Consider the following 17,811-nt stretch of genomic DNA (forward strand, 5'->3'; position numbering starts at 1 on the left):
TCGCGGTGTTACGCAATCCAAGTAGCATATCGATTCTTCTGTGTGACGATGTAGCAAAGTGGTACGACATTTTCTCGTCTCCGCATCGGAGCAGAATTACAACTTCACAAATCTCAACTAAATGTTGATTTAAAATTACTCGCAGTGCCTGACGCTCAATATTGGTAACGTGCACTGGAGAATGCACTATGGGATATCAAATCAAGTTGAGATTTCAGTAGCCATCTGTTCTGGTCCATAACCGAATCTGAAAAATACTACTACGACCTTCTGCATATCAGCCATTTCACACTAGCGTCAACGTTCTTGAAGAAGCACTGCGAAGAAGCTCAGTAGATCTCTCGCAATTTCAGTTCTAGGTGCCACAGTGGCGAGCATTCAGCGGGGCGTGCAGCGTACCGTCGAGCTCCTAAGGGTGGTATTTCATTTCTTTGTCCAATGTGTATTGCGTCTCACATTTTGCTTTAATGAGAGAGTGAGACGTACTGACATTGGACAAAGAAATTGGATAGGTGGAATACCACCCTACGGGACTTGACGCATTACACATACGTTTGCATATCTTTAATATGGATGCATGCCCCGCTGGTCGCCCCGCTCGAGCGTCCGCTCAGTTTGCACACTCTACACGGCTGGCAACCATGCTCCCAACGATCCAAGGTCCTGACCACAATACAATTTGGTTGCCAACCTACCGGAAACTACCAAGATCGAAGTGGTCTAAAGCCTTGCCAACCTTGTAGGATTAACAGTGGCTTTCGTCAGTTCAGTCGGAGTCTGAGTCCGAGGAGGGCGGCTGCGGGGCGGCGGGGGCGGGCGCGGGCTCGGGCGCGCGGGGCACGGCGGCGGCGGCCGCGTACGCTGACGGCGCGTTCGCTGTGCCCGTTGTACGCTCGATGCCCACGCTGCAAAAATAGTACATTATTGTCGAGGCTCGGAAGTAGCTACTTGCAGGCTGAGGATTCGTTTTAAACGGACGACCTTGGGAGAAATTCGAAACGAGTGGCGATAAATTACACGCATACTATACTAGCGTCGAAAATATACATTTTTGCATCCGCACCTTCTGATTTGATCCGTCATAATCTTACAATCGAATCAAGTGGGATCGGCAAGTTGGCTCCGACAATTTTAAGATTAACTTTATTAAATTTTAGATTTCATTTATTAAGTTTTATAGGTCAGTTATTTAATTCTGTTTTATTTTATTTTTAGGTACCTATTTAAATAGACACTTACACATATTCGTGCCTCGCTAGATACCGCACGTATTTTTCGGGCGGGTCGTCGCGGTCGTGGTTCTGCAGCGACACGGAGCGCACGGTCACGTGCGACACTTGGGTCGCCGGCATCGTGAACGACACGTGTGCGGCGCGCGCCAGCTCAGCGGGGATCTGGTCGTAGGAGGTCAGCGCCATACGACAAACCAGGTTGTGCGTTGTGTATGCGCCTGAAAAGAAATATAACAAGGTGAGCGTCACACGAGAGTCGGACCACGCGAATTCGTCACAGAATTTACAATGACAAACAAACGTTTATTGTGGCATTTCCACACTTTGTCTTATCGAAACTTGTGCAGATTTAGCTTAGGCGGACTCTACGCTGATTGTCGTTGACGGGATTTACATATACCAGAATTTCCCTAGTTAATTCGTCAGACATAATTATTAAAAGTTTCAAAAGCATTTGATTGCGTAGATAATGAGACTTTAATTTTGTAATTAAAATACTATACAGAAATAAATATGGCAAATTTAAACTTCTCCTAATATTTATCTTTAAGATAAATCTCTAAGGTTTGATCATCAATCGAAATTAGTTGAATGCATTTCCTTCGAGGTGTACCTCAAGGCTCAATATTAGACCCTCTCTTTTTGAATTGAGTTTATTAAATCTATGAATAATGGAGTTTTCGAGAATTCTATAAATCAGAATTTATTTATTAAGTACGCCTTAATTAATAACCTGCCAAGTGAAGAAACTAAGAAGGATAGATCTTTCGAATACTTAAATTTTCCCAATTTGTCTCAAGAGAGTGACGATGATTGACGTTGGCTCTCCGCGTGTGAAGTGAAGTTGAAAACGTGCCTTAGTAACACAATAATGTGCATGGAAGCGGTATGTATGTACCTTGCCCTTCCTTAGGCAGTCTTGGCATTCGCCAGACCAGCGCGCGGTGCTGATGCTCGTACTTGGCCTGCCCCGACGTCACTTCGATCAGGGACTCGCTCAGCGTATCCACGGCGCCAAGGAAACGCTCGATACCCTTGATCTTGCCCGTACGTCTGCATGAAAATAATTGGTTTGTGACTAGAATCAGCTAGAGAAACACGGTAAATGGCTGAAAAAACACGGCAATATAAAAATCCATGTGTTGCAAAAAGATAAGCAGCGCCAGTTCAAGTACACGCTTGATAAAAGTTGGAGTTAGCGACCTACATACTTACGTATTTGAATAACGTATTTTTACTGGGACTATAATATAATATGTATTACTCAAGACATTGTCCATTAAACCCATATAGTGGTAGGACTCTAAGTACCTGTGCGCAGACTTGACAGAGCCGTAACGGTGATGCTTCTCCACTCTGAACAGATAGATCCAGCACTCAGGGATGGGGAAGCGGATAGCAACGTCCTCGCACGGCACCTGTCCTAACTTGCGCGATGCGAAGCCTGGCACCAATACATCCGCTCGAAGCTCCACCTGTAGATATAGTATCATCATCTTGACACGACGTTCACACTGGACATAAGGTACCAAAAATATTTATGAAAATCTGTTCCTTATCATCCTCATCCCAAACCCTTCCCTAGCATTCATAACTGAATGTGCCGAGGGAATATTTCCGAATTTGAGATTTTTTCCACAACGAAAAAGCTCACTTTTGACATTGGAAATGTCTTTTCGTTCGCTCCAGTATACGGTCCGATTTCACGAAAAAGTGCGATCCCCTTATATCTCGGAAAGTTGTGAAGATATGATATTAAAAAATAGGCTCAAAAGACGCATAATCACGAGAGCTGTAAGGTGCAAAAATAATTATTCGAGAAAGTCAGAAACAAAAAAGTTATGGTCGAAATAGTGAAAATAAAATTCAATTTTTTCCGAATTTTTGATTTTGGTGCTCGATAATTTGGAAACGAAGAATGATATCAAAAATTTGAGAAAAACGGCTCTGGACAATTTAGTCAGCTACAATTTGAGCCTAAAACAAAGACGATCGGGTTAAGGGTTTGCCCTGTAGCCTAACCTTAAAATAGTCAAAAAGTCAGAACGACATTTTTCACAGGACATTTATGACTTCATGTTTCGCAGAGTTCGTTATCGGTGTTTGTTGTGAATTATCGGGATTATGACGGCAGAATAACACTTGCACTGCGTGGGCTTTCAAAATCGCTGCAATCGCTTCTTGGTCTAACTCTATAGAGGGAGAGGGAGAGGGAGAGGGAGAGGGAGAGGGAGAGGGAGAGGGAGAGGGAGAGGGAGAGGGAGAGGGAGAGGGAGAGGGAGAGGGAGAGGGAGAGGGAGAGGGAGAGGGAGAGGGAGAGGGAGAGGGAGAGGGAGAGGGAGAGGGAGAGGGAGAGGGAGAGGGAGAGGGAGAGGGAGAGGGAGAGGGAGAGGGAGAGGGAGAGGGAGAGGGAGAGGGAGAGGGAGAGGGAGAGGGAGAGGGAGAGGGAGAGGGAGAGGGAGAAACATAAAAAAGAAATTATACAGAGAAACATAAAAAAGAAAAAGTGCCATCCCGATCACCACTTCTCGAGTTGACTACGGATTTGCCGTGTAATAATTTTCTTGTACTTTGAACATTAATATATCCTGCTTATTAATCGAAAAATGAAATATGTACCTATACTTATGCGCCACGGCGACAATTATTCAAACTTGGATACGCGTGTGTAAATTTTACAATTTGTTTGTTCACATGCGTTATGTCCAGGATACAATATTTTTTCGAATTCCGTAGATTCATTTCCAATGTGCTCGATAGTCGTGTGAGGCACGAAATCTGTGAATTTTTTTGTGGGGAATGTATCCATAGATAAAATGGAGTCTTCCGTTATTTCATGTAATTTGCCAGTACTTTCCGAGAGCTTTTCGAACTTTGGAAACTTTCTGCAACTTGTATATTTGTATAGGTCTAACATGCGGTTTCTGTTACGTGGTAGCCACAGGTGGATTCTAGAGCAAAATACAACAATGATCTTTATTGAAACTCTCTAACGCCTGAATTCTAATTTTAAAGAATGCTGATACAAATATAATGAGTACCTTGTTCCCAGTGACGCACCAAACGGCCTTGAGTTGCAGCGGCAGCTCGCGGTTCTTGGGCGGACGCACGCGGAAGCGTAACAGCTCGATGTAACACGCGTCTGGAGGCTTGAACCTGCACCAATTCACGTCACGTCATAAGACTCCACGAGCCTTGTTTTGCCTTAGGTTTTGCTAGCACTTTTTATCATGGGATATGATTCGCAATTAAGTTTTGTATTCGTCTATCTAACATAGCATTCTCTGTCAGGGCTGTGGAGCATTTAAGATATTCAATTGTTCATTGGATCAGCTGTAACCAAAGGCTGGTAGCTTTCTCGTCCAACGAATAGAATCAGAATAATACAGTGTAGGAACGCCGCCGACAACATTGAGTTGTGACTATGCAATGTAGAAGAGCAGAGTCGACCTTATTTTAGCAATGACGTAGTCAAGTTTCCTATATAATCACTGTTTCACTTGTTCTCTTGTATCACCTCCTTACATGGCGACCGTGATAGTTATTGACACTATTGACAGTACCATGTACGAGTATTTCGCTACGTTATTATAACTCATTAGCATACATCGGATTCTAGGGGGCAAATTGTATGACGGATAGGGATCCCGTCATACAATTTGCCCCCTAGAATCCAGATGTATGCTCATTAGCCTCGTGTTTGGTTCACCAAACGTACTCACTTAATAATCTGCGTGTTATAGAATTCCTCCGGCTGCACGCAAGCGTGGAACTCGGCGTCTTCGACGCGGATCCACTCCTCCGTGACCACGGGGATGATATCGTGCCGTCCGACTACTTCCTTGCCTTGTCGGCGGAGGTCGTTCACACCGAGCTCGATATCCGGCATGCCTGTGCAAAATTAGTTAAAAACAGATTTAAATGATGTCTGAGTGATTACAGTATCCCTAGAGAAGATGAGCTTTCGCTGATACTTTTTTTTGTAATAAATTGTGACACCCAGTTGGACTTTTCTAGTGGGGCATAATATTACTGACAACATTCGGACTTGTTTACAATGGGACGTAATGAAACTTGGTCTTTTTAATAGAATTATTGTTCCCACTGCTCGAAGAACAGGTTAACTGCGGAACATGTTGCATTTGCTTATTTATATACTCATGTAAAACCCCGAGCATATAGGTATCTTTGTTGATGACTTCCAATACACCTACAACCTTTTCATTGACACTTACCTCTAATTAAGAAATCCAAGGAAGAGCAGTATAACATGCACAATCTACTTCTGTATAGGACCATCTACAAAGCTCTATCCTATCCTGTCACCCGGACCTTCTCCATCTTGCATAAATTTACTCATCTCTAGACATGATAACTCCAGCATGTCTTTGTTGATGACAGTGAAAGATATTCCTCACCAATCGTTTTCATTTACACAGTTTACACTTACCTACCGCTAATGAATCCAAGGAAGAACATCCTGACATAAGCTATCTGTTTCTGCACAGATCCATTTCTTGCTCAACATAAACTCATCAACAGCAGTCACTTTAACGTCATCCATCTTGTATATACTTACTCATCCATACTCCAATGAAAACTCCATCATAATTATTGGTCAGTATGCAACCTTTTAATTGTCACTTACCGCTTAGGAATGCTAAGAAGAACAGCCTGACACGCGCAATTTGCTTCTGAACAGACCCATCCGCGTCTTGTTCGACGTACAATTCATCAACAGCTGTAACTTGGACTTCTTCCATCTTGTAAGCGAGCGCGCGGTCGCGATGAGCTGAGAGACGGAACAGCGCCTCTTCTATGCAGCATGAGAACTGGATAACGTCCTCGTAGTTGAGTGAGCCTAGCTTGAATAGCTGCGACATCTGCGAAATCAAACTTGGTCAAGGTGTGAGGACGTTACGTAAACTACCTACACACTTGGTAATAAAAGATTAATTAACCAAGAGAATTTAAAATTGACCAATTGCTCAAGATGTTTTGGCGCTTGAACGAAGAGATATATAAATTCACAAACGTTTAGTTTTAAGGGCAATGAGAGAACACCCGACTTCAGAGAAAATTTGAATCCTCCGTTCTGTTTCCGGTCGTCTTTTTAGAGGTTGACCCATAACAAAGTCGAAAGTGTGTCGTGAGAATACAAACTTGGGAAAACGTTAGCGAACTCCCACTGTCAGTATAATCAGAGGGTGATGTACATCCATGAGTAGGTCGATGTCATTAAACCTTGCAACGAGACAACGTACACGAATGTTCAGTAAAGTGTGTTGATTTCGTACCTGCGGAGCATGTTCCACGGGCAGCCCCAGCTTGCGGAGGTCGCTACCGAACTCCTTGACGCCCTGATAGTCACCCTGGATGGCGTATGCCGCGAATTGTGACAGTTTGTTCGTGATGCGCTCCGCTTTTGTCACCTGCCCGGGCCTGTACAATCACAACAATCATTTTTAATTGAAGAAAGTAGAAACGCATTAGAAGTAAAGGGGATGACCCCTCTTCATTTTACGTCGGCTTTTCTGGCAAGAAACGAGCAAGAGAAAAAAACGGATTTTATTAATGCTATGATCCGGCTCGAAGGACCATTATATGTTCAGAGGAGGATCGCATTTGTAGATCAAAGAATACAATCAGCTTATTTTAATTAATGCATATTACAAATTTTAAATATTTTTACTTCTGGTAGCAGGTATGCATAGTAGGTACCTACTTAAGTTTTAATGTAATGAATGAATACATGTAACTTTATATAGTCATGTTATGCCTTGTATCAGCCATTTAGTCACTATGGCCCACTTGCACCATCCCACTAACCCAGGGTTAAGCGGTTAAACCGTTAACCCAGTCTCAAATTTTACTGGTAACCATGGTAACTCCAGGTTTAACCGGTGCAAGTGGTGCAAGTGGGCCCAATATGCTAACACGATATGTCGACTGGCATACGGTGGCGATGCCTGGCATTGTTCTAGCCGCTTTTACAGCCTGGCAAAAAAGAGTAGAAATTAAAAAGTGGCAACACTGTAGTGTCGTCCCTTTCAAATCAATAAATATAAGAGAACGGGACGACACTACAGTGTTGCCACTTTTTAATTTCTACTATTTTTGCCAGGCTGTAAACAGAGTTGGGCAAAATGTAATCGACTGACGATTAACGATTAAAATTAACCGACTTAATCGCGAGCAACGATTAAAAGTGACGATTAATTAATTTTAGTCGAAAAGCTCCGACTAATATTGTCACGATTAAATTAATCGTCGACTAATTACCGGCGATTAATTTTTTTAATCGATTAATTAGTTCGATTAATTTTCTCTCGATTAATTTTAGCAATAAATATGGTCTTTTTAACCGACTTTAAAAAAAGAACGAGGTGCCTAATTCGTCTGAAACATTTATAAATAATATAAGTAACAGACGAATTTTTATGTATGTTCACTTGGAGACTATTAATTTCGACCGTCTTCGAATTTTGTTTTTGTTTGAAAAGGGATGTTTTAGAGTTCGTCCCATTTTGTTATCAATAAAATACTGAAATCGCTATAGGCATACCTAAAGCAAAATTATCATTTTTTTAAACAAACACGTGCATTTGCTCTCGAAAGGTACTTACTATTGTGCGAATTATATAGACCGGCTGACGAAGATATAATAATGGCATTTTAAGCTCTGTAGTCAATTTTTTTTGTTAAAGGTTGTTCTTATCTCGGGTTATGTTGACAGTTCTTAGGGTCGTATAACAATGGCAAATTATGGATAAACGGATTGTTATCTATTTTGCAATTTCTAGTCCTGTGTAAACAATAAAACAAACCGACAAAGAGTACGTATGCTTAGTATTTTATGTCACTGTATTATATGCCACGTGTTATTAGTTTCTCAACTTACCCAGGTGTTTAACCCTTAAATGCATGATTTTGTCTTTTTGCCGGAAATTAATATGTGTATCACATAATTGTTTCCTGATTCTAAGAAAAATGGTAAAAAAAATATAGCATCGATTTTTACTGCGAAATCAGTGTTGGAAGTTGCATAGGCTAAATCATATTTTATGTAAATATATAATTACACACTAGTAAGAGATATAGGAAAAATCTTACTGCCATCAGAAAGGTATACTATTTGTGATATTCCTATGATAAATTCTTGAAATATAAAATTATTACAAACCCCGAAAAATGTGCCCAAAATCACGTACTAAAAATCATCATGTTCCGGGTTTTTCCAAGTTTTTCGACATTTCGTCTCAAAACAAATGTAATTTTTATAAATTAAAATACTGCGTAAATTTAAGTAAGAATCCGGAATATGGATTAGTTTTACTATTGAAATAATATACAGGAACAAATAGAATTTGTCTAATTATGCATAAAATATTATGTTTATGTTGTGTAGGCTGCATGCATCACTATTCACTATGCATTTAAGGGTTAAGAGCCAAATTACCAAATATATATGTACCATAAGAGATGTATTTTGTACACGTTTTACGCCGATTCAAATTACTAACTAATAATTACCCAAAAATGGGTATAGGCTTAGCCATAAATGATAAGATTTCCGTATTTTTCACAGCACAAATTTGTGTTAGAAATAGTTTTCAAGCTTTGGTTGGGTTGGTAAAAGAGTCGTCGACATCGAGAAAAATAATTAAGTACCTACCTAAATTTGTTAATAAAACAAAAAGAAAAATAATCAAACTTTCTTTATTAAACATTCACCTAATATTAATAAGTTTCAATAACAATACTTAATACAAAATCAACGTAGATTAAACAATAACACATGCATAAGATTGTGACATTTTCATATGACATAGTGGTTACTTTTTTTATGAGTTTCACTTCTTATTGAATTTGTTACATTTTTTATGCCGAAAATAAGAATCAACCTTGGTTTTTATTTTGTCTGGGTTTAGAGCAAAGTCCGTGTGTAGCTCTTCTAATAGCATAGCAATACGCTCAAAGTTATGGACACCAGCAAATCTTCGACATGCTAGGGTTTTCGATTGCCTGTTTAGTTCAGAGTCGAGCCAGTGCACAGTCATCCCAAAAAAACTTCTTTTGCGGCATGACCAAATATCCACAACAGTGCAAACATGTTCAATGTCTTCCAATTGCAATTTCATGTTCATTTTTTCCTGTGTATGAGATTCTGTAATTTTACGACTTAGTGTTCTTCGGCTCATTATATTTAATCCGTGCTTTTTTATTTCTAAATTATTCAACATTGTGGCAAAAAAAGGATCTTCCACCACATTTAACGGAATCATCGAATGGACAAAGAAATTTCTGACATCATTTTCGAACCCCGTCTGATTAATCGTTTTTGAGCTTGTTGGATAAGTTGAGTCGTTGCTTCCAGTAGCAGTATTATCTTGCAAGCGTTGTCTCTTCTGTTTACTTGCATAATACTCTCGGTACTCTGCAACAGCAACTTCTCCGTGTTTTCTTTTTAAATGACTTAAAAAGTTGGAGGTTGTCGATGCAACTCCCTTAATCTTCACGACTTTAGGTAAACACTTTACACATTTCACAGTTAATATAGTGCTTTTGTCACTTTGTGTCTCTGATTCTTTTTGAAAAAATTTGCCATCCAATATCGTCAACTTGGATGTGTTAGTGATAACAGAATCACTACGTTCATCAGATGAATTTAATGAACTATTCCTACTAGAATCCTCATCGTCACTGATGGCACTCATTTTCACAAAATTTAAATCCGTGTCGCAAAAGGTTTGGAGTGTAAGTGTAGCGTTCGATGTAAGTAGTAAGTAATTACTGCATTGACAAGTTGAAACCTTATAGAAAACAACTGATAAGAGGTAAGTAATGTGTTTGCTCTTTCATACACATACGTCGTTCTCTTTCTAATTTTTATACCTGCGCTACAAGCCCTAAACCCTTACCTAGAGATGCCGCGCTAAGTTATCCGCATTATTATAGTAACCAATGTAACCATATCTTATATTATTGAAGCACATTTATAACACTGGAATGGTTTTTAATGTGTACGCAAGAAGTTTTGATTTTTAGTTACATACAAAAATGACCACCTGTCTACTTTCAATCGAGAGTTAATCGAGAAATTTAATCGATTAATATTAAGATTAATTCAATTTCAATCGTATGTTAGGTCGACTAAATTAATCGCGATTAAATTAATCGCCGATTAATTTTGACGATTAACTTTTTTAATCGATTGATTAGTCGATTAAAAAGTTAATCGATTAATGCCCATCTCTGGCTGTAAATGATTAATTTGTTAACATCGCAATGGTTTACCTGACACCGGGGCGCTCCTTGTAGAAAACATACTGCAGCTTGACCGTAAAGATCTTGCCGAAGGTATCGAACTGCTGGGCGCCGACCTCCGACACTGAGTAGCAGGCTTGCAGAGGTAGCTCCTGGTACGGCTCCTTGTCTTGAGCGGTCTTGAAGAGTTGGAGAACAGGTGCTTCGCCCTGTGTGGACACGCGGACGAACACCTTCTTCCAGAACCTGCGGAATAACATCAAATGCTCACAATTCGTAAAGCTTTGCAAAGATTGAAAATCCGCCAATAGCCAGTTTAGGGCCACTTGCACCATTCAGTAACCCGGGGTTAACCGGTTAAACCTGGAGTAACCATGGTTACTAGTACACTTTGACACTGGCCCATTTGTACCATTCCACTAACCCGGGATTAACCGGTTAAACCTGGAGTTACCATGGTTACTAGTACAATTTGACACAGGGTTAACGGTTTAACCGTTTAACCCCGGGTTAGTGGAATGGTGCAAGTAGGCCTTATGGGTTAACAGTTTAACCGGTTAACCCCGGGTTAGAGAGACGGTGCAAGTGGCACTAAAGTGTGTGTTGTACATCCCTGAAACACTAAATACAATAGCTAAGGAGACTTCTCAAATTTCATAAAAGTTTTAAGTAAGTATAGGTAAGTTACGTAGGAGGTTTACAAACGCAGAAATATCGTTATTATCGTTGTAGGTACTTGAATATTTTCAGACTAAAATGATCGACTCTTTTCTTGTAGTTTTAGTAAGACTCACCTTTGACCGGTAATCTTCTTCTTCACCGGCTGTCTCAGCTGCATCTCCCAGCCTGGCCCGTCGTACTTGATCCGAGGGAAGTCCTCGAGCGGCTGGGATACATCGTCGTCGAACAATGGCGTCGGTGGCGTCTCGCCGCCTGAGCCGCCGGAGCCGCGCCGCTGTTCATCTGCACATAAAAAAAAAAACAATATTAGGCTCTATTATGAATATCTTGTGTGAAGGAAACAAGCATATCGAATTTAAAGTTGTGTTTGGTGATGGAAAATCGAAAAAAAGTGAGTAAAATGGGCAGCGACTGCTTACCGTAAGCATCGGCGCGTGGGATTGGCGCCTCTGCACTCTTGTCGAACGGATTAGCACGCGGAGATTCCGGCAGCGCCTGCGGGCGCGGCGGGGGCGCCAATGCCGGCACTGCAGCGCCCGCGTCCGCACCGGTGCTGTCCTTCGGCCTGCGCAAAAACCCTTTAATGACATTGCGTCCTATTTAATACGTCCAGTAATGTTCTTTTTTGGTCCAACCGCCACAGTGGCTGAACTCATCTCACCTGTTATTCAGAAGGATCGAAATTTTCTGATATTTTTCCACTGACAGGGATGTTGACCTGAGTGACCTGACTAAAGCCAGCTACAGCAAAATAATGCCAACCACCAATAATAATACCTACCAACAAAACGAAGTCGAACTTATATTCCCATGACTGATTAGCAAAGAAAGCTTTAGATCCAGTTGGATGTTAAATTACCGGATAAACAGGGAGAAGGAGTCATCAGCGGAGTCCTTAGAGCCCTGTGACTGCAAGCGCGGTGTCGCGGCGGGGGCCGGGGGAGCCCCCATGCTCAAGAACGGGTCAAACGCCTCCGCCTCGAAGCCTCCTCCTGGGGTCTCTTCTGAACTACCATCATCCCCCCATGCGCCTGCAAACAAAACACAGCCGTTGAGATTGCCTTGTGTACCTGTAGAATAACATTATTATTTCTGGCTGTGCGCAATTCAAATATCATATTGCGCATTCTTACGTCACACTTTCTAGCATCCATTCATATCTCTCACATCTTTTCTTTTCATTTGCACTCCTCTTTTCTGCGGACACGTCTGCGCTATCAAATTGTACTGGACGAGGATATTCATGTAAACTATTAGGCAATCTAATAATAGTTACTTAGTTTTAGTTAGTTTGAAAATTTGTGATATTTACCTGAGTTCAGGTGCTTGGCAGCGGTGTTGTCGAATTTGGCAGAGAAAGCGTCGAAAGCGTCTTGTGAGTCCGGGAAGGCGTCCTGCGCCATTGCCTCGGGTGCGGCGTCCCAACCCGCCGCCGCAGGTGCTGGTGCCGCATCCCACCCCGCCGACGCCACCGTTGTCGCCGGTGCCGGCGCGTCGAACGCGCCGCCTTGCTCCATACCAAAGTTGTTCGCGTTGTCCGCAAACGCGTCGTTTGACGCGGCGAAAATGTTAGTTGCTGAGGTTTCAAACGCTCCATTAGAAACGGCTCCGAAACCGTTATCCACTGCGCCGAAAGTGTCGTTGTTCTGAGCTGGAAATGCTTCCTCCTGCACGCCGAAAATGTTAGTGCCTGCACCGGTGAATGGAGTGGAGTCCGTAAAAGTAGCACCGGACTCGAATGGGTTCATCTCCTCGTCGCGCGGCTCCGTCGAGAAATTGTCGTTTGTGACCTCGGCGAACGGCGTCGTGTTCGTTGTGGGTTCAGATTCGGGAGGCTCGGAGCAGTCCATAGGTGCTGCATCTGGAACGGCTGGCGCAGTTGCCACAGCGGGCGCTGGTGGCAATGGAGGTGGCTCGCGAGCTTTCGGTGGCGACGGCTGCTGTACCACTGCGACCGGCTCATTGGTCACCGGGGCCACCGGAACCGGCGCCGATGTGACGGTCGGCACCTCAGCTTTTACGGCCGGGACATCGTCTACAATATCATCGCTTAGGAAATCATACGGCTTCTCCTCCTGCTTTGGTGCCGAGTACAAACTCAAAATTGCCTCCTTCGTCGGCTTCACGGTTACAGGAACTGGAGCATCGAAGAGGTTAATATCGTCCGTAGCTGGCTGTTGTTGTACCGGCGCCTGTGGAACTGGTGGCGGCGCGGGGCGCGGGGGAGGAGGACGCGCCGCGGGAGGCCGTGCGGGTGGCGGTCGCGTCGGCTTATTGCGATTGATGTCAAAGTCTGTCTGCACGGGAGCGGCGGGGGCTGCCGCTGGCACTGGCGCGGGCTCGTCCAACGGCAGCGGCTCCAACTCAGGCTCTGGCGTAGGACAGGCCGAGTGTATGTCACGCACAGACACAGGGCTAGGCGTGCGTGTCGGCGGAATACGGTCGAGCAAGTGCGAGCTCGTGAACTCCATCTGTCCCGTCACTGTCAGGATAAGATTCTGCGTCTCCGGTGGTAGCGGGCGAGGTGGTACCGCGTTGTTGAGATCTTCTCCGAACGAAAAGTCCGCAGTCGTGGAGACAAGCTCGAGCTCGGTCGGCTTGACTGGCGGGGCGCCGAACAGATCAACGGGCGCGGCGGGTGTAGCGAAATTTTCGAAGTGGGTGGCCCCACCGGCAGGCTCGGCGTGCGCAGTGAAACCGTCGAATTGGGTAGCCCCACCAGTGGGCTCGGCGCCAAAGATATCAGAAGGCACGTCGCCGGCGGGCGGGTCGTACCCAAAGTCCGAGAACGGGTTGCTAGCCGCGAATGGGTTATCGCCGGTGTACTCCACCGGCGCCTCGTCAGTCGTCATCATAAACGGATTGACTGCTTCCGTCGTCACCGGCGCTACCGGCTCTCCCATGCTTAAAAATGGATTAAACGCCATTTTGCTTTCTTTTCAAAAGCCCCCTGTCTCAATTAAGAAACTCCGATTCGAGCAATTTAAGTTCAGTTCTTCCCGGCTGAAGGTCGCCCGCAAACGAGGTGTCAAAAGGATCTAACTCCTCCTCTGGCAGGCGAGAAATATTCGAGGGCTCCGGTGTGAGCGCTTTAATTTGGAATATATCGTCTGACGGGTCCAATAAGTCCTTGGGTCCCTCCGGTTCGTTAGTTTCGTCGCAGGAGAACTCTTTTGCTAGCAACTTTAACTCTGTTTTAGTTGGGGCTAGTTCACCGGCAAACGAAGTGTCGAAGGGGTCGAGTTCCTCCTCCACGAGCGGTTGGGGCTTAGGGTTGCACGGTGTCAGTACCTTAGTCTGGATGGGGATAGGGGCGGTTTCTAGCAGACTCGGCTTAGTCTTGCTCTGGCTCGACTGAGGAAGCTCCGAATGACGCCTCTTCGCCTGATAGGTTAATTTGGGCGCCAAGTCCTCGTCTGAGCGAGTTCTCGTCAACGACCCGGGGACGGTGTCGTTGGCTTCGGCGTCCTCCGAGTCTTCTGTGATAGAGACCTCGCGCGTGTAGTACGGCGTGACAGGCTTGGCGGTTTTGGGCTTGTCGGGCTGAAGCGTGGTATCGACGTCAAACACTACGCTCTTGCTGTAGGTAAGATTCTCAGGGCGACTGGCGCGCCGTTCGGATAAAGGTGCGGGCTCCTCGGCACGCGGGTCAAAGTCGGGGTCGCTGGGTACACGGTACACGGGCGCTGCCGGTACGGACTTAGCTCCTATCAGCTCCTGCTCCAATAATTTCAATTCGACTCTACCGGGCGCGACTATTTTATCGACGATAGTAGTATCGAAAGGATCTATTTCATCATCATTAATGTCCACAGGATCGAGAGGTGAATCACCAAGAGCAGTTAAATCGGTGGTACTGCCGCCCAGTAGGTCGCGCGCTGGGATCGATTCCTCTTTATCCCCAAGGTCTCGGTCGTCTGAAGTGATGGACTCCCGGATGCCAGACGGGTCAGTCAAATGAATACGCACGGAAGATTTCCGTCGGTTATTTAACCTCGCTCGGTTTTCCTCGGCCCGAGGGTCGAAATCGTCGTCTTCCTCTAAAATAACAGCCTCCTTTTTAATAGGAGCTGCGCTCACAGGTACTACAACGTCCGCAAAGCTCGTGTCAAACGGATCGTCCTGGTCGAGGTAGGGGTCGATAACGTCAATCTGATCCTCCGCGACACCCTCTGCGAATACTTCAGATACCTTGTCGGCTTCAAAAACTGACCACGACTCCTGGATCACAGGTGCGGCAACAATTTCCGTTTGTCCAAGTTTGGTTACTTCCGCGCTAACCTCTAAGGACTCTGCCGCTAATTGAGTAAATTCGTCGTCTTCTTCTTCTACCGGTTGAGGCTCAGGAACCTCAGTCTCTAGAGGATCTACTTGAGCTTTATTTTGTTGAATCAAAGACGTATGGAGCGAAACACTGAGGTCTATCGGGGTATTGATAGGTATGTCCGCATCGATGTCTAGGATACTCTTTTCCTCGGGTTCGCTGGGCGCGACGGGGGTTACGGGGGGAGCTGCTGAAGGGTCACTGTTGTCACCTTCTAACAACAAGTCCGCCGGTATAGCCCTCTTATGCGACCGCTTGGTAGTGACAGTGACGTTATCTATCCGACCTGTAAGGACAGATACGGCGATTCCAATATCTAGTCCCTTCTTCCCAGTGGAAGTTTTAGGGTCCTGTCCCTTGATAAGCGCGTCGAGGTGCGATGTATCGAAGAGATCGTCGTCCTGCGCGTCGTCCGGCGAGTCGGGGACGACTGCAAGCTTGACTTCTCCCCTTTCTACAGCCTCGACATAAGAAGTATCGAAGATATCGTCCTGGTCGTCCTCCTCGGACTCGTCGTCGGTGACGCCGATGTCACTCGCGTTGTCGTGTTCGTCGGCGGCGGCGAGCTGCGGGAAGTCGGCGGCGGTGACTGTGACCACCTGGCGGGTGGGGGGAGGTGGCGGCGGAGATGGCGGGAGCTCCTTGACGCCCGCAGGTATGCGTTGGAAGAACGAGGTGGACTTGATACGATCAAGATCACCCTGAGTCTTCTTAAGTACACTGTCAATACCAGTGGTCAAGTCCTTGAACTTGGACCACTCCTCATTCTCCTTGGAGGGTTCGCCGGACTGAGCCGGTTGCTGATGCTCCGCGCGGTACTTCTCGAGCTCCTCTTCGGTAAATAACTCCTCGTCTTTGCGTTTCGACTTTTTTCCCTTTTTCTTCTTCTTAAGGCCTTTGGGTAGTTTTAGCATTATATGTGCTTATAAAGAGGTCTCTGCGTTGCTGAAACAATAAAAATAATATCGATTAAACTCCTGAATGTCTTCATAAATACAGTGGAACCTCAATAAGGAAACATCATATAATTTTCTAGACTAAATTTTAGGGTAAGGTAGGTATCCTTGGTTATATCACTTATTAGCGGTTCCATACTCCGGAATCAATCATTCTAAAGAATATATTCTTCATATTGAGGTTTCACTGAAGTAAGTAGATTTATAGAATACAGATATAGAAAGTTTAATCGATAGATGGCCGTGACGTGACGTCCTCCGGGACGCCGGTGAGCGCTTAATAGCGCTAACGTTAACTCATTTACAAATTTATTTTTTACAATTAGTAAGTAAATAGTGCCGTGAAAATGAAGTAAAAAATCATGCGTTACATAAAAAGCCAACGGTTAATGGGAATGGTGTGACAGTTGAAGAAAAATGGCCGAAAATTTTGTAAGATGTCGCTACGCAGCATCCCCTTCGGCCTTGGCCTTTTACCCTTCACTCCCTTCAGCTTTAAAGCTGTCAAATGATGATGAGACATATTAAGCTCATGAGAAAACCCTCGGATTAGAATGACTTAAGACAAGGTCACTAAAAACGTCAGGATAACTTTATAAACAATCGATCGGATGAAGATGGTCGCATGGCCGGTGATGGTGAGCGGCACAACAGCAACACGTACCGGCCGATCCTACCGCCGCTACCTACAGCTATCATACCGCTACCGCGCTACTACTACCTTCATCGCAACACTAGAAGATCGCCGGTTGTCGAGTCGTGCGCTCGGGGCGCGCTCTGCGGGCTACTGGGCGGGCGGCCGCATCGATCCGCGCCGCGCGCAGCCCCGCCCGCCCTCGGAAAGTTCAAGAGTCACATCCTACGCTTGCAGCGTTATGTAATAGGCAGCCTCCTGCCACGATCTTCACACCTAATGACAGACAATTAACTCTTTAAAATCACAACGTTAATAACAATTATTAAAAAATAATTATAGTATCATAGCACATTCTTACACAAATTGACTAAACCCCACAAGGCTTGTGTTGTGGGATTTGTGGGTAGGTACTCAAACAACGATATATAAAAATACATAAATAATTAAATACATAGAAAACACCCATGACTCAGGGACAAATATCTGTGCTCATTACACAATACCGGAATTCGAACCTAGGACCAACGACCAAGACTAGGCCAGACCGGTCGTTAAATATTATAATTTCTGATAAGTACCTACCTATATAGATTACCCGCGTACCTACCTACTGTGCAATATACTCGTACAAAAATGTCTATCACACGCCAAGATCGTGGGTGCCAATACGAATCAATTATATATCACCCTTAATTACTGAAAGGATAGAGCCTT

At 44.5% G+C, this 17,811-nt stretch overlaps 2 protein-coding genes across 3 annotated transcripts; both read right to left on the reverse strand.

The window, feature by feature from the left end:
* Positions 1-537: 537 nt before the first annotated feature.
* LOC134796687 (protein stoned-B) lies at positions 538-14,107 on the reverse strand. The gene is made up of 13 exons (XM_063768855.1): positions 12,493-14,107; positions 12,040-12,211; positions 11,600-11,745; positions 11,294-11,462; positions 10,530-10,745; positions 6,530-6,674; positions 5,881-6,115; positions 4,955-5,123; positions 4,274-4,388; positions 2,544-2,707; positions 2,131-2,285; positions 1,240-1,450; positions 538-905 (listed from the first exon to the last, which is right to left on the reverse strand). Exons 1-13 carry the CDS (start codon positions 14,105-14,107, stop codon positions 767-769), a joined length of 3,651 nt encoding a protein of 1,216 aa, XP_063624925.1. The 3' UTR covers positions 538-766.
* Positions 14,108-14,112: 5 nt separating this feature from the next.
* LOC134796700 (protein stoned-A) lies at positions 14,113-17,345 on the reverse strand. Of its 2 annotated transcripts, none has more exons than XM_063768872.1 (2): positions 17,182-17,345; positions 14,113-16,449 (listed from the first exon to the last, which is right to left on the reverse strand). In XM_063768872.1, exon 2 carries the CDS (start codon positions 16,416-16,418, stop codon positions 14,136-14,138), a length of 2,283 nt encoding a protein of 760 aa, XP_063624942.1. In that variant the 5' UTR covers positions 16,419-16,449; positions 17,182-17,345; the 3' UTR covers positions 14,113-14,135. The 2 variants fall into 2 exon arrangements, with proteins under 2 accessions (XP_063624942.1, XP_063624941.1); XM_063768871.1 differs by having other exon boundaries at positions 17,125-17,345.
* Between the last annotated feature and the right edge of the window lie 466 nt (positions 17,346-17,811).

This window comes from Cydia splendana, chromosome 14 (assembly GCF_910591565.1).
Source record: "Cydia splendana chromosome 14, ilCydSple1.2, whole genome shotgun sequence".
NCBI classification, from domain to species: Eukaryota; Metazoa; Arthropoda; class Insecta; order Lepidoptera; family Tortricidae; genus Cydia; species Cydia splendana.

Coding starts and splice junctions, on each gene's coding strand:
- LOC134796687 (XM_063768855.1), bottom strand. CDS start 14,107: ATGGCGTTTAATCCATTTTTAAGCATGGGAGAGCCGGTAGCGCCGGTG. Junction 6,675..10,529: donor AAGGAGCGCCCCGGTGTCAG/GTAAACCATTGC, acceptor GTGATTGTACAG/GCCCGGGCAGGTGACAAAAG. Junction 906..1,239: donor CTAGCGAGGCACGAATATGT/GTAAGTGTCTAT, acceptor CTATTTTTGCAG/CGTGGGCATCGAGCGTACAA.
- LOC134796700 (XM_063768872.1), bottom strand. CDS start 16,418: ATGCTAAAACTACCCAAAGGCCTTAAGAAGAAGAAAAAGGGAAAAAAG.